The following is a 14,575-nucleotide window of genomic DNA, read 5'->3' on the forward strand; positions in this document are numbered from 1 at the left end:
CATAAACATGTCAATTTTGGTCGTCAGACCTGTTCCACAATCAAAATGAAACAGGAAGTAGAGATTTAAAAAAATGAAATCCATTGTTGGGAAATGAGGTGAGGGAATGACAGGAATGAGGAGAAGGACAAGGAGGAGGAGGAAGAGGAGGAAGAAATCGAAAAAGAGACGTGAGAAAGAAATGAAGAAATGCCTGACAGCGAGTGGACTTTCCTAATTGACTTTTATTGATCTGTTCCTCTAATTATGTCATGGACAAATACACACATCCAAACACACAAACGCACAAACACACTGACTCTCAGGGGTCCCATCAATATTCTTTACTGAGAAACCTCTCAGGCAGTTTGCATCTGGTCTTGATTATACATAGAGGGTGAAGGTTGGATCAGTCAGAGTAAAGAGGACCAATGAAAATAACTGCTGTCTGCCAGCGCTTTAATTAGGACCAACACACACATACAGAACACGCACAAACACATACACACACACACACCTCAGGCCTCTTGATTAGTGTGACCTTTTGGATTGTGGCAAATCAATACATTGTAAATCTGGCTAATTGAACAATTCACCACAGGTTTTGCAGAATCGTTTTAACAGTGCGGTGCTGTGGGTTTTGGCTGGTATTTCCTGCTTTTGTCACCACAGCTGGTTGTTTTTATAATATTGAAAAGCTGATTTGGTTTTGTGTCATATCGTATGTGTTGAAAAAACAATAAATGAGCCAAGGAAAAACCCCAATGTTTTATTTTTAGGTCTAAAAATCAGTCAGATTGCTTTAAACAACAAGAAACCAGCCTACCAGCATCTCTGAAGCTCACTAATTCACAATAATCATATCTTGTTTGTCTAATCCATACTCCACCGAGCGCATTTTGAACTGCGATAATTAGTTGAAACATTAGTTGTACTTCACTCAACCTGACTGAACCATCTCTAGCACTGAGTTGAAGTATGTTAGACCCAAAAGCATTCCCAGGGTGTACTGCAGTTTTCAGAACCAGACCCTTTTAAGTGGCTTCCTTCCAGGAAGTTAGCGGCAGAAGCTCTTGGCATGTGGCCTGTTTGTAGCAGCGATTTCATAGTAATCATGTTTTTTAAAAATCTCATTTAAGACAGTTTAGTGAACAGGATGATGTTAATGAATACCCTCCAAACAGTCTGATGCCTTTGTAATCATCAACCAAAACATGTTCAACCAGTCAACCAATCAACCAATCAACCAGTCAACCAGTCGATTGATGTGTCCGTCAATGGTAATGGTAGAATAAGCAACAGGGTTGTTTTTTTTTTGTTTTTTTTTACAAAACCTTAAAATATATGGAATACAAAGTTTTCTGAGTATAAGCTGTTTAAATTTAACATTATTCCATTCCATAATCTGTTGAAATTAATATATCAGTAGGATTTTTTTGGACATTCGTTAGCTGTTTTCAACAAAAACACAGTCATTAATTAATCCAGCGTGATACTGCTGACACTGGTAATAATGATTAAACAAAACCACGTTGACCGCTTCACTCAGTCTGTGTTCACATTGTAGAGACAATACAACAATGTTTGAATACAACCAACAAGTGATTTTTTTTATTTTTTATTTATTAATCATCAAAGCTTTTTATGTTATATGTAAAATGTTGAAATATGTCATTTAAAAATGTCTTTTATTTCACTGTAATGGAGTCAAATCGGTGCAAAATGTTGAAACTGCACATTTGCTCTGAGTGAACATCTCCGTTTGGTAGACTCATAACTTAAAAACAGTGCAGTCAGTTGAAAAAAAAAAGAATCATTGTTTTTTGCTGTTAGTGCCCAAAGAACCCAAGAAACAAAACAAAGCCAAAAACATAAGAAATGAACACACATTAGACAAAAAGACAGCATCTAGTGGCCGTCAAAAGAACTGAATCTCAAGGCTCTTCTTTGGGTTCAAAATTCAGCTTTGGTGCAGCCAACAGGGTTATGTACTCCACCACCTCGCCCTGCCCCCACCTCAGTGTTCACAGACAGATAACATGACCGAGGACTCAATGACACCAAAAACACACAAACCAGGTTACTGGGATTTATTTTAGGGCCACTTTGCACTTTATTTGATGTTTAACAAAGGCAGACAACTCGTGGGACAGATTAAAACCCAGATTCCATGGTTCATTTCTCAGGCAAATTAAAGTATGTACATTGTTATAGTGATTTCATATAAATATATGTTTTTTTAAAGAAGAGTAAGAAGTAACAGTGTAATAACACTAATAAAATGTAAATACCTGCAAACATTCAGATGCTAGGTAGATGCTGGAAGCCCATGTGAGCATATTAAAACTTGAGATGACACCATCAGTCGTCCATCGCTGAAACTAATTGGGCCCTGTGGTGTCACTTCAAAACTGTCTTAATATGATATATATTTTAGCTGTGCAATAAATTCAATTTGTGAGTGTTTTGTGCTTTTGGGCTCACACTGAACTTGGCCTCCTCTTACTGTCTGTCAAATTCTTCTTTGCCATTGGCACATGAGTGTGTTTAAAACTTTCAGAGATGTGGCAGGGGTTTATTAGCTCTATTAAAAACAAGCCGGCAGACACGAGTGGATCTGAGCTAGCAGTCTTGACATTTACAGAGTCTTTCCAGTTCACGGGATGCCCTCCCGGGAAAGTATCGAAGCAGACAGTCAAGAAGACACTCAGTTTGCTCGTCTTACAGAAGAAGACCATGGTGTTTTGGAAATCTCTGAATTCACCAGAGAATTTCAGTATTTTACCAACCTACTATTTTTAAATAGAGCCCTCATATGGGGGCTGGCTATTGCAGTGATGGAAGACGTACTGAGATTCTTTGCTAAAAATATCAATACAACAATGTAAAAATAGTCTGCTGCAAGTAAGTCGAGTCAATTTTATTTATATAGCCCAAGCTCACAGATCACAAATTTGCCTCAAGGGGCTTTACAATCTGTACAGCATACAACTCCCTCTATTCTTAAACCCTCAATTCAGATTAAGAAAAACTCCCCAAAAAATCCTTTAACGTGGGAAACAATGGAAGAAACCTCAGGAAGAGCAGCAGAGGAGGGATCCCTCTCCCAGGACGGACAGACATGCAATAGATGTCACGTGTACAGAATAGACCAACATAGTAAAACTACAAAAAGGAAAATCACAACAAACAAAATTATAGATAAAAGTCCTGCATTCAAAATTTTACTTAAGTACATAAGTATTATCATCAAAATATACCAAAAGTAAAAGTACTCGTTCTGTGACTGATACATTAGTACTGATGCATCAATGTGAAAGCAACATTTTACTGTTGTAGCTGTTCAAGCTGAGATAGTTTTACCTACAATTAGTTTAGCAAATCTGTATAAATTTCTTGGGCTTTTCTCTGGTCTTTGCTTCTTTGTGAGCTGTTGGATCATTTTATATATATATTGCATTTTATATATATATATATATATATATATATATATATATATATATATATATATATATATATATAACAATGCATTATTTTATAAGATGATCATTATTGTTTTGTATGTTAAATCATAACGTGTAAAATAACTATTGCTGTCAGATAAAAGTAGTGGAATAAAAAGTACAATATTTCTCTCTGAAATGTGAATATAAATATGCCATAAAATGGAAATACTCAAATAAAGTACAAGTGCCTCAAAATTGTACTTAAGTACGGTACTTAGTTACTTTCCACCACTGCCTTGACTTTGGCAGAGTTTTCAGAAATTGGATGTAAGATTGCTGGTAAGTCTCATAGTGGTCATTTCCATCTCTGTTTATGAAGCTTATACACAGCATGATTCATGAAAAACATGACCTAGCTTCCATACAAGAGTATGCGACATGGTTGTGGTTTATTCCTTTGCAATGAAATATGGTAACAGAAATAAGAATAAAAAACAAGCAACTATATTTATTTACAGTCAATATAGCAACAGCATCTGGGAAAGGCTCATGTATGGAGTGACTATAGTCATATAGTCACTCCATACATGACTATAAGTCCCAGGCCCATGTCTTGATTAACAGCCTCAATAAAACTCATGACACAAAACATGCGTTTTTTGTGTTTAGATGTGGTGTAAATGGATTCAATTGGCAAGAAATGTTAAAATGAGGCACACTGGGGTACACATTCTGACATCAGATTTATGTTTCTCACACAAATCATTTTCTCATTTTCACATATTTACATCACTGATAACTGATAACTGACAGCCAACATCTGTTCTGACAATCCACTTTTGACAAGGGTGTTTGTACATGAGCAGCCGGTCTTCTGTTTACTTTTTCTTTGCATCTGTGTGCAAAAATGTAATTCTGTTCATGCATCTGCTGTTTGTTGACTGGCCAAATGCTGTGACTGGATGTATCTTGGGTGTGTTTATAGCTGATCTATATGTGTTTTTGCCCACTGTTATTCAAATTCAACCACCCAGGATGCAAATCATTTCCAGCAACATCACTGAGAAGCATGCAACTGCTATTACATGACAATCATTAGGCTACTTTTTCAAGTTTTCACTGAAATTGATGGATTACATGCCTCTGTGTGACTTTATGAAAGCCTTTCACACACTGAATAATGTCAAAATGCATTTTCATCAAGCTAAACCAAAGACTGCTTTTTAAATTTCTCAACTGGTGACATTTTAATGATACAATATTTTCAGCTAACAGCAAAAAAAAATAAAAAATAATAATAATAATCTGAAGTGCCAGAATCCATTTTAGAGCCATTTAGATAGAGATTAAGGCACTCACTGTAACACAAGACAAGTGCTGCTATGTTTTTTACTCACTTCATAAAGTGAATAAATGTGTTCCCCTTTTATCCTGTTCATTTCCCTTAAAAGTGTCTTTTGGAAATCATCTTAAGTAAGTCAGGATCAAGCAGAATACCACAGTAAGCCTGTGGCACACAAGGTTCCCAACATGCATGTGCACAGGTGCATGCACATGGCCACCCAGGCACAAACACACACAAATCTGATGTCCTCTTACACTTAAAGCTACTAGGACATGATCCAGCTGTGGGAGTGGAGGAGCTGTCTGTGTGAGTCTCTTTGTGCTGGTGTTTGGCCACAGGCATGTGGCCCATGTTATTCTGTTTACACTCCACCTGTCCACTCTTCATCCCTCTTGTGCCTTATTTCATTAGTTCTGGTGAAAAGCAGTATAACAAGGGATGCAGTAGAGCAGGTCGCCTCAGCGGTCTGAGTTATTAGAAGACAAATTATACAACAGGTCTGAGTCAGACAGAGCAGGAGGTGGGCCTGTACTCTATCAGGACAGGGGATTTGTCAGATAAAGAGAGTCAAATTGAATTGTGCTGTTTGATGAGCATTTTTCTCCCGTTTTGGCTTTTCTTATTCTGTGAAAGAAACTCTTACTGAAAGATTGGAAAGTAGAAAGCCATCCTTTTCAACCTTTCGGCTGGGCAGAAAGAATCACAGTCAGTGCTCAAACAGTGGACTGTGTGATCGACACAAGTGTGTTGAAAACCCCAATCTCTGTAGACACCAGATTAAAAACCTGCATTCGAGACAGTGATGAGCAATATTCATGCCTTGTAAACACACAACTCAATATACAGTCAGAAAGACAGCATATCTGATCAACTAGAACAAGAAAATCTAAGAAAATATGTACAACACCGTTCTCGGAGGCAAGTAATGTACCTTCAATACAATCCTAGTTAAGTGTTAAGTAGAGACAAAAAAAACATCATCACATATCTACGAACCATCAAATGAGTAACTAAGTTTAAAGAAGTTGAAAAGTATCATGCAGGCATCATGTCAGGAAATTGAGCAAAATCTTGAGTCAGTTTTTCATTTTCTCTCTATGCCAGAATGGTTACATCCCGCACTCCTGTGTCATTTAAGTCATACCGTTCAGTGTTGCACTGCATGCTGGGAGATAACTTGGCGGCGGGGCAGAGAAGGGTGCGGAAGTGCCTCCTGAATGTGTCGGAGAGGCAGGCGTAGAGGATGGGGTTAGCGCAGCTCCATGAGTAAGACAGCAGGACCACAAACTCAAAACCTCTGGCGAAGGTCAGGACTAGGCCAGTTTGATACAGGGAACAAAAGTTGAAGGTGTAAAACGGCAGCCAGCACATCCCAAACACTACCACCACTGCGACCACCATTTTGGTGACCTGTCGCTCCAGCCGGTGGCTCTCGTGGTCCGGGCTCGTCGCTCGGAGCCTCTGGGACCTCAAGGTGAGCAGCAGCGCCGCGTAGGAGGCTGTCATGACCGTGAACGGCAAAGCAAACCCCATGACGAAGGTGTAAGACAAGACGCCGAGCCACCAGGCATCTGAAACAAGATCGGGTATACACAGGCCTCGATCGGCTGAGAAGTGAAGCGCCATGGGAAGGATGGTGAGGAGCGAGGACAGCCACAGGAATGCCGAAATAATCTTGGCACAGCGTGGCGTTCTCCAACGGGTGAACCGAAGCGGGTCAGCCAGCGCCATGTAGCGGTCAATGCTCATCACCGTCAGACAGAAGACGCTGGTGAACTGGTTGATGCCGTCCAGCACCATGACCACTTTGCACACCAGGTCGCCAAACATCCAGTGATTCTGGAAGTTCTGGCTCGCTATGAAGGGAAGACCAATCATGAAGAGTCCGTCAGCTAGCGCCAGGTTGAAAATGTACACCGTTGTGGAAGACGACATTTTGTCCAATTTCAAAATGGCAACAATGACGAGGGAGTTCCCAACTAGTCCCAGCATGCAAACCACCAAGTAGAGTATGGCCATGGTGATGCCAAAGCCATCAATATTGTCTTTAAAGTAAAAATGCTCATCCACATAGGTCTGATTGTAGTCTGTATCTGATTGAAATGAGGCGTCCATTCTGCCTCAGCACATCAAATAATTAATCGAAAAGAGAATAAAAATACAAAATTACACTCAGACCAGTGGTACCTCAGGGGGAGAAAATCTTTTTTTAAATTCCTCTTCAAGCAGTTCTAAAGTCACCTCTTGACTCCCCGCGGTGGAGGTAAAAAGTACTCAGAGGGAGAGGAGTAAATAACTCAACCGAAAAACCTGAAAATCAAACACCGTTTTCTGGTTCAATAACAGCCAGGCTTCAGCATCTCTTCAGCTCCCCCCATCCAGCCAATCGTTACGTCCTTTTTTCTTTTGAAGAAAAGAAAAGAAAAACCTGTCAAAGTTTATTCCTTTGTGGTGGAGACAGCACGTTTCTCTCTGATACCAGTGTGCACTTTCTCACACACACAAACACACACACACACACTGGCGTAAAACACACTCAGTGACGCACAGCAGTGTGGAAATGAGCAGGACGGCCACTCGGACACTTGCCTGACCACTCTTTCTCCCCAGGAGCCCTTTTATATCTCTTCCCCCCGCAGTGTGCGAGGAGTGTGTCTGCTGCTGTGTGTGTGTTCATCAGTCTCCAGAGATTGTGATAAACTCCAGCTTGGCTCACGCCCCTCCTCGGTGCTCCCCCAGTTCCTCTGCTGTAATGCTGTTTCCAAGGTAAACCCTGGCCCCATCTGCTACAATACTTTTGTTTTCATAACTTTTTCTCTCCACTCTTTCTTCTCTCCCCTCTGCTTCTGTTTACTTCACCCCCCCCTTCCCCACCATCCGTTTTGTCTCACCACACTCCACCCCTGTGCTCCTTCACAGTTCAGTGGGGGTCGTACAACTACACCTAAACACACACACACACACACACACACACACACACAGATAATAACACAATCTCGTCGCTTGGGCCACCCACCTTCACAACCCAGACAGAGTAAATCTGCCGCCAGGAAAGAGAAGTCGTTGTCTGTTTTCTCAGGGCTTTTGTTTTTTGACATTTGACATGGGATGCTGTTTTTGCTTCTTCGAGTCCTTCCATCCTCCTCCAACCCTTCCACCTTGTTTTTCTTACTCCATCTATCACAAAAGGACAAAAGGAGGAGGTGAAAGAGGAAAAGCGAAAGGTGAAAAGGAGATGAGAGAGTGGAGAGGAAGGGAGGGAAAAGAGTTGAAAGAGACGGGTAGATTGGAAGGGGGGGCGGGGGTCGGTTGGTGAAGATTAAAGACCCTGGATGAACGATGGCCTCCGTCCTGTTGCTGCTCTGACACGCATAGCTGGAATACCCCAGGAACATCCCCCAGAAAACCTCCAGCGTGTTCCGCCACCCACCATCAACACTGCAAGCAAAGCTCAGTCAGAACTAATCAATTCCTCCCATCTTTATCGCCTTTATAGAGTAATTTAATCTAATTCCAGACACTTAACTCCCTATCTGAGAGTTCATTCATCAGAATGCCACAGATTTCTTCAGAGATTTCTCGAGACATACCTTCACTCTGGCTTTTAACTGGTTCCAATAACCTTGAAAAAAATGCCTTTGTAGTCTAAAATCCTGATTAGGCTGTGGCTTAACTTCCCCCTGGAGACTAGCACTTCATACGACGAAGCCTACCTCTCCACCCCAACTCCAGCCCCCCCGTAAAAACATCACTAGAGACACTTTGTTTCATGGTGCTAAATTTGGGGACGTTTGACAGCTTCGTATTTCATGGGCAGTTTTTCACTGCAGTGTTCAGACAGACATGCTGGCATCCATATCCACGTGCTGAAGAACTGTCTACAGCAAAATGGATGTCATCCATGTGGACTCACATGGACATCTTTCACATTGCCATACTCAAGGCTAAGGGCTACTTCATGATTTATCAGTAAATAAGCTTTTAAAAAGTACTCTTTTCTCAGGTCTTATTTCTCTCCAATGATTTTCCTTTCTCTTCGCCATCTCACATGATCATTGTGGGGTTCCATTGTCAGACAGCCTCATGGTGGCACCAGATGAAAAGCCAGGGGATCACCAAAGTCATTAGGAGCCATCCTCTGGGGACCGTGAATGTCTGTACAAAATTATATGTCAGTCCATCTGGTAGCTGTCAAGCTCTTTCACTGAATAAGTGAACATTTTGATTTGCTGGTGGCTCTAGAGGAAAAGTCAGAGAATCACCAAAGTCATTGGGATTTATCCTCAAGGGACCATGAATTTCTGATAGTTGTCAAGATGTTTCACTCTAAACCACTAATGTCAAACTCATAATGGCTTTAGAGGAAATGTCAGGGGATCTGCCACCATCTGTATGATTCATCCTCTGGGGATCATGAATGTACTAAATGTCATGGCAATCCATCCAGTAGTTTTTGAGATATTTCAGTGTGTGGAGTAACTGACAGACGTGCTGCTAGCGTGAATATAAAAGCCCCAAATAAAACACAGAGACCTTCTGTATGCAATAATAGAATTATTCCAGCAAAATGTGAATCAGAGAGTGTTATTGCTTTGCCTAAATTGTTTCACAAGCGGGCATTTTCAGTAAAAAAAAAAAAGTTACATATGGAATGGCATGCTGCACCAAATGCTTTCAGCATACTTGGAAGTGAGAGGAATCCACAGAAGAAATCTGGAAACTCCACATGTCATATTATCTTGTTTATTGTTTCTGGGTTTCAGCTTATTTCAGTCTTTTTGTTTCCCAGCAACACTGACTACAAACCCAGAGTCACTTGTGAGTGATACAAATCTAGCTTCCTGCAACTGCAACACAGAAATGTAAAATATTTAAGGGAATGTTGGTAGAAAAATAATCCCAACTGCACTGCAACATCTGTGTTTCATTAATAAAACGGATAAAACTGTCGTAACATAATCTAAATGCATCAGTGGGTGGATTTATTGTATCCTGGGTGGCATATTAACTGTTGCGTTCCCTAATGGTTGGTGAATGGCTGGTGAAAAATTCTTAAAAACGGTGATTTTTTTATTTGGTGGTGTATTCCTGTTATTATCATACAAAACTGCCCAGAAATATGCAGCGTGATGTCACGTTGGGACATTTCCAATGCAGGTGTTTTGAAGTTGTATTAGCATAAAACAGCAGGGATCTAATACATCAGAGGTATTACATCAGTATTTAATGCCAGTTCCTCAGAATCAAAGAGTGAGGGCTTCTTTCTTGAGCCGCCATTTTAGAAATAGAGTCAGAAATACTCCGAATGCTCACTGGTGTGAATATGTTGATCTGTGGAATTGTGAAAAGGAGAATTACTGGAATAAAAACAGTATTGGTCAACTTTCCTTGGAACAAAACAAATAAAAAGAAGCTTTTTTTGCTATAGGACTTCACAGGACACTTTTATGTTGTGGATTATGCAAAAAGTGGAAAATGTTTGAAACAGGACATTTGGAGCTTAGTGGAAGAGTTGAATCAGTTACTGATGATCGATCTATGGGTCAAAGGTCAACATGCCTAATTACCACTGAGAGGCGAATGGGAGCAGCAAATCTGGAAACTTCCATTGGAAGAGAAAATTCCTCTGCAACATCCACAGAATATGTTTCTTGTCAAAACCCAGCAAAATGTCCACACATGCACACACATGTGCACCCAGCACCCCCAAAAAAAAAAAAAAAAAGTGGTGGAGAAGTATTTTATGAAAGTAAAACTAGTACTGGCACAGTGTAATACTCCATTACAAGTAAAAGCCCAGCATTGAAAATGTTACTTAAGTGAAAGCACTTAAATATTATTGACACCATGTACTTAAAGGATAAAAAGTAAAAGTACTCAATGCAGAAATATTGCCCCTGTGACTGTTATACAATTCTGTATTATATTAAGGAATTATTATTGACTCATTAATGTGTAAGTAGCATTTTAACAGTGTAGCTGATCGAGGCGGACCTAATTTTATCTTTTATATACAGTTCTGAGGGGTAGTTACTACAAGAATGTAACATATTTCATGAACTGATCATATGTTTTCTATGTAGAATCTTCATTTGTAAAGTAATTAGTATAGCTGTCATATAAATGTAGTGGAGTAAAAAGTACCAATAAGACTATTCAATTGCACTCACTGTCCTCGCAGACCTGTGGGAGAGTGGTGCATAAAATTATGAAACAGCTTGTAGCCCTTTTTGTTTGCCATCTTTTCTCCTTTACACTCTTATTAGATCCTCACAGATTTCAAATATCTAATTTCTTCGATTTTTTTTTTAACCAGCAACTTAGATATGCCTGATTCAGTGGTATATCCCTGATGAGTCACCCCCCCACTGCTGGAAAAGTGATTGACCAATAGTCTGCGAGGAGAGGCGGGGCTTTGACTGTCATAGACACGTGTACCGGGAAGTAGGAAGTAAATACAGAGAAGTCGAGGTGCCACTGGAAAGAAGTGAGTAAACGTGAAACTAATGCCAAAAATGACCGATAACATAAATTTAGGGTTAAATTAAACTTTGCCGAATTAATGCATGTTGTTTCAAAATACCACAAATAGAGTTTTAGTGAAATATAACTGTTATTTTATAATATAAGGCGAGCAGACATTTAAATTTAGCCGTTTGGCTCTCAATTACAGGTTAGTCACGTTAGTTACCTGTATATATTATGTACAGTATGACTGTGTTTGTGTTTGTAACTAAGAAGACCAGTTATATCACACACTGCAGTGTTAATGAAGCCACATTAAAGCAGTTTATGCAGCGTATTTTGACAGCAATAAAAAAAAAAAACTTGTAAAAATGTCAGTTCAATGCATCCTATGGGTTCTAAATCCACGCACTCATAACACATGCAATTTGGCTATGGTAACACATACACACGGAAAATGCATATAACTTCACATTTAAAATTGATTCCACATTCATGAGATGAATATCAGTATTTGTAAGTCATATTTACCATGTGAAGTTGTCAGTCGTCAATGCATTATAAAAGCAGCTTCCCCTGCTACTCTGTGGTAAATATTCCCGTTGCATGTTTTTTTTATTGATATGCTCATGAAAATATCATTTGATGGTTACATGAAAGCAGTTCCTACAGCTTACATTGGCAAATATTTCCAGCAGTCACAACACATATAGGCTATTTATTATTGTATATTAAGCTACTTTAGCTTGGGAGCTACTTTAAAGTGACACCATGTAACATTTGACAGTAGAAATAACACATTCTTCTTCCTACAAATTCAGGAAAGCTGAATTCATAAACAAAAGACTGACCCTTGTGTGTGTGTTTACCAAATAAACACAATATGGTTTGTTCATTCACATGAATGTAGACCTGTCACTTAAATAATTTGAATGATAAAAGCTCAAGTGTTTTGCAGTATGAATGACAAAGTAACAATCCTAGTATTCACAGCACCTGCTGTACACTGCATGTATTGTACAACAAACATGAATCATCAACATATTTTAGGCTGTATTATCTACTAATTGAGAAGTAATGAGCTAACCCCAACAGGTTTGGCGAAAACAGACGCAAATGAAAAAGTTCAGGATACTGAAATCCTGAGCAAACAGGATCTGACTCTCATTTGTTCTGTTGTGTGACGAAACAAACACAGCGGGTGTGTCAGACTAGTAATGTGAGGGCTTAACGGCACACAAGCTGACTGAAGATTAGGCAACCTAAGTACATTTACTCCTGTTTTTGGATGTGTTGTTTGTTCTCTTGTTATTCAAGTCTATACTTGGGCATCAATGATAGAAGCTTCCTAAAAATGTTACAGTTATGTTGCTTTCACATGTCAAATTGATCATAAATACCGGCTCCTAGATGGGGATAATATTTACTTTAGTCTTGTAGGAGTATTTAAAAGCAGGACTGGAAGATTTGAATCCACCCATTTTGTTTTCCTCCAGTTCTCAAATTCTTTCCAGAAAAGATAAGAACAAGATATCATCTGCCCATATAATGTGAATGTACCATGTGTGTTGTTTGTCCAGGTCTGGCACCATGATAGAAGGCTGCAGCCCTATGACCCAGGCCCTGCTGGGGACTCTGTTCACCTGGGGTCTGACCGCTGCCGGAGCAGCCATGGTGTTTGTCTTCTCCAGCCGACAGGTATTGTATGAACCCAGAACCCACAGACACGCGCAGCTGGTGTGAACACTTTACATTGTTTTAAAGGAATAGCTGGCATTTTGGCAAATGTGCTTAGCCATTGTCTCGGATTTAAACAAACGAGGTCTAACGTATTAATTAGTGAGCTTTAGAGGTACTGATTGGTGGATTTTGTTACCTTTGGAAAGAGCCAGGCTAACTGTTGTCAAACAGTTTCTTTAAATGTGGTTGTTCTTCATGTCTACACAGCCCACGTTGCCAAAGCATCACCTTAGCAGAGCAGCAGCAGCTTCAGTGCTCCGTCTGTGTCTACTCTCTGTCTCTGTGTGGACAAGTGAAACATCCAAACACAAAATTGATCAGATATATCAGTGATAAAATAATCAGTTTCTAGATGAAAACAGCACATAAATGAACCATATGTTATTTATGTTAAGACATGTTTTTAAATGTTCTTAGCCATTCAGCTGCTGTTGCCAAGAGCTGAGGGGTTCCAATATAACTGCTGTAGAGTGTGTTACTGTACATCACATGAAACCCCTCTATTGACAGAATGTTTTTTGTTATCTTTGAACCTCTCACTCTCAGGGCATGATCCATTGTTGCCAGTTAAGTCAACAGTAGGAGGTTTACTGAATAGTTGGATGTTACACTGTCACAGTTTGAGGATATTGATTTGACTGACTTGCACACAATCTTTCTTCTTGTCTGCCCTTTTCAGAAGCGCATCTTGGATGGAAGTTTAGGCTTTGCAGCCGGGGTGAGTTAGAATTCTTTTGAACTGAACCACACACACACACACACACACACACACACACACACACACACACACACACACACACACACACACACACATAAAGTAGGTGTTTACTACTGCTGTCAGGTAGGAGGATGCTGCAATGTGATGGGTTTGTGGACGTTTCACTGTGGCAGGCTGAGTTTCTCCCAGAGACAGACAAAGCCTGACACTTCCAGATGCCACATTAATTCATAAAAGTTTGAGATAAGTGTTCCCCTGCAGGAATTCTTGGTCTTATCATGTCTAAAGAGGTATTCTACTGAATAGAAAATACATCCCCTAAACCCCACTATCTGACTCTTACAATTACATTTTTTGATTTCCTGAGGGGGAAATAATTCACAGCCAATATCTATCAAGTGTAAGGAAATCAGTAGTAACTCTAAACTGGCACAGAAGTGTGAAGTCTCAGAGTGATGCCATTAAAATAGTAAAATTATTTTTAAAGCTTTTTAAACCTACGAAAGTTATCTTGTACTATATCCCTTCTGGGATTTAGGAGAGCTGCATAGCTGTTTTAACTTATTACAAGTTCATAGAAGAGGGAAATGATAGGACAAACATTTGCACACATTGTGTTAGTACAGAGTGTTGAATTGATGGTTGTGATTAATTTTATTTTAGATAACAATGAGCTTCTTTAAACCTTTATTACCTGATTTTTTTTTTTTACCCCTGGGCAGCTGCACAACACGCTGTAAACAAACACTGACATTTTATTACTTATAAAGTTGATTTGGATAATGTGTTAGCAAACAGTTGCCTATTGACATGTATAGCCGACACAAAGCAACATTAGCGTTCCTATGGAGTTGTGTTTCTGGCCACCTGGCAAATGCAGGT

The 14,575-nt window shown here is 39.7% G+C and overlaps 2 protein-coding genes across 3 annotated transcripts in view; one reads left to right on the forward strand and one right to left on the reverse strand.

Moving 5' to 3' along the window:
• Positions 1 to 3,855: 3,855 nt before the first annotated feature.
• On the reverse strand, positions 3,856 to 7,595 carry LOC122867910 (somatostatin receptor type 2). Its single transcript, XM_044179358.1, has one exon. It carries the CDS (start codon positions 6,883 to 6,885, stop codon positions 5,866 to 5,868), a length of 1,020 nt encoding a protein of 339 aa, XP_044035293.1. The 5' UTR covers positions 6,886 to 7,595; the 3' UTR covers positions 3,856 to 5,865.
• Positions 7,596 to 11,150: 3,555 nt separating this feature from the next.
• The window catches only part of LOC122867909 (zinc transporter ZIP11-like), a 121,286-nt gene continuing 117,861 nt past the window's right edge, over positions 11,151 to 14,575 (forward strand). For both annotated transcript variants that reach the window (XM_044179356.1, XM_044179357.1), the window contains exons 1-3: positions 11,151 to 11,257; positions 12,816 to 12,933; positions 13,655 to 13,693. In XM_044179356.1, the coding sequence (XP_044035291.1) occupies positions 12,826 to 12,933; positions 13,655 to 13,693 (147 nt within the window). In that variant the 5' untranslated portion in view covers positions 11,151 to 11,257; positions 12,816 to 12,825. The remainder of the gene's footprint in view (positions 11,258 to 12,815; positions 12,934 to 13,654; positions 13,694 to 14,575) is intronic.

This window comes from Siniperca chuatsi, linkage group LG20 (assembly GCF_020085105.1).
Source record: "Siniperca chuatsi isolate FFG_IHB_CAS linkage group LG20, ASM2008510v1, whole genome shotgun sequence".
In the NCBI taxonomy this organism is placed as follows: Eukaryota; Metazoa; Chordata; class Actinopteri; order Centrarchiformes; family Sinipercidae; genus Siniperca; species Siniperca chuatsi.

Coding starts and splice junctions, on each gene's coding strand:
- LOC122867910 (XM_044179358.1), bottom strand. CDS start 6,885: ATGGACGCCTCATTTCAATCAGATACAGACTACAATCAGACCTATGTG.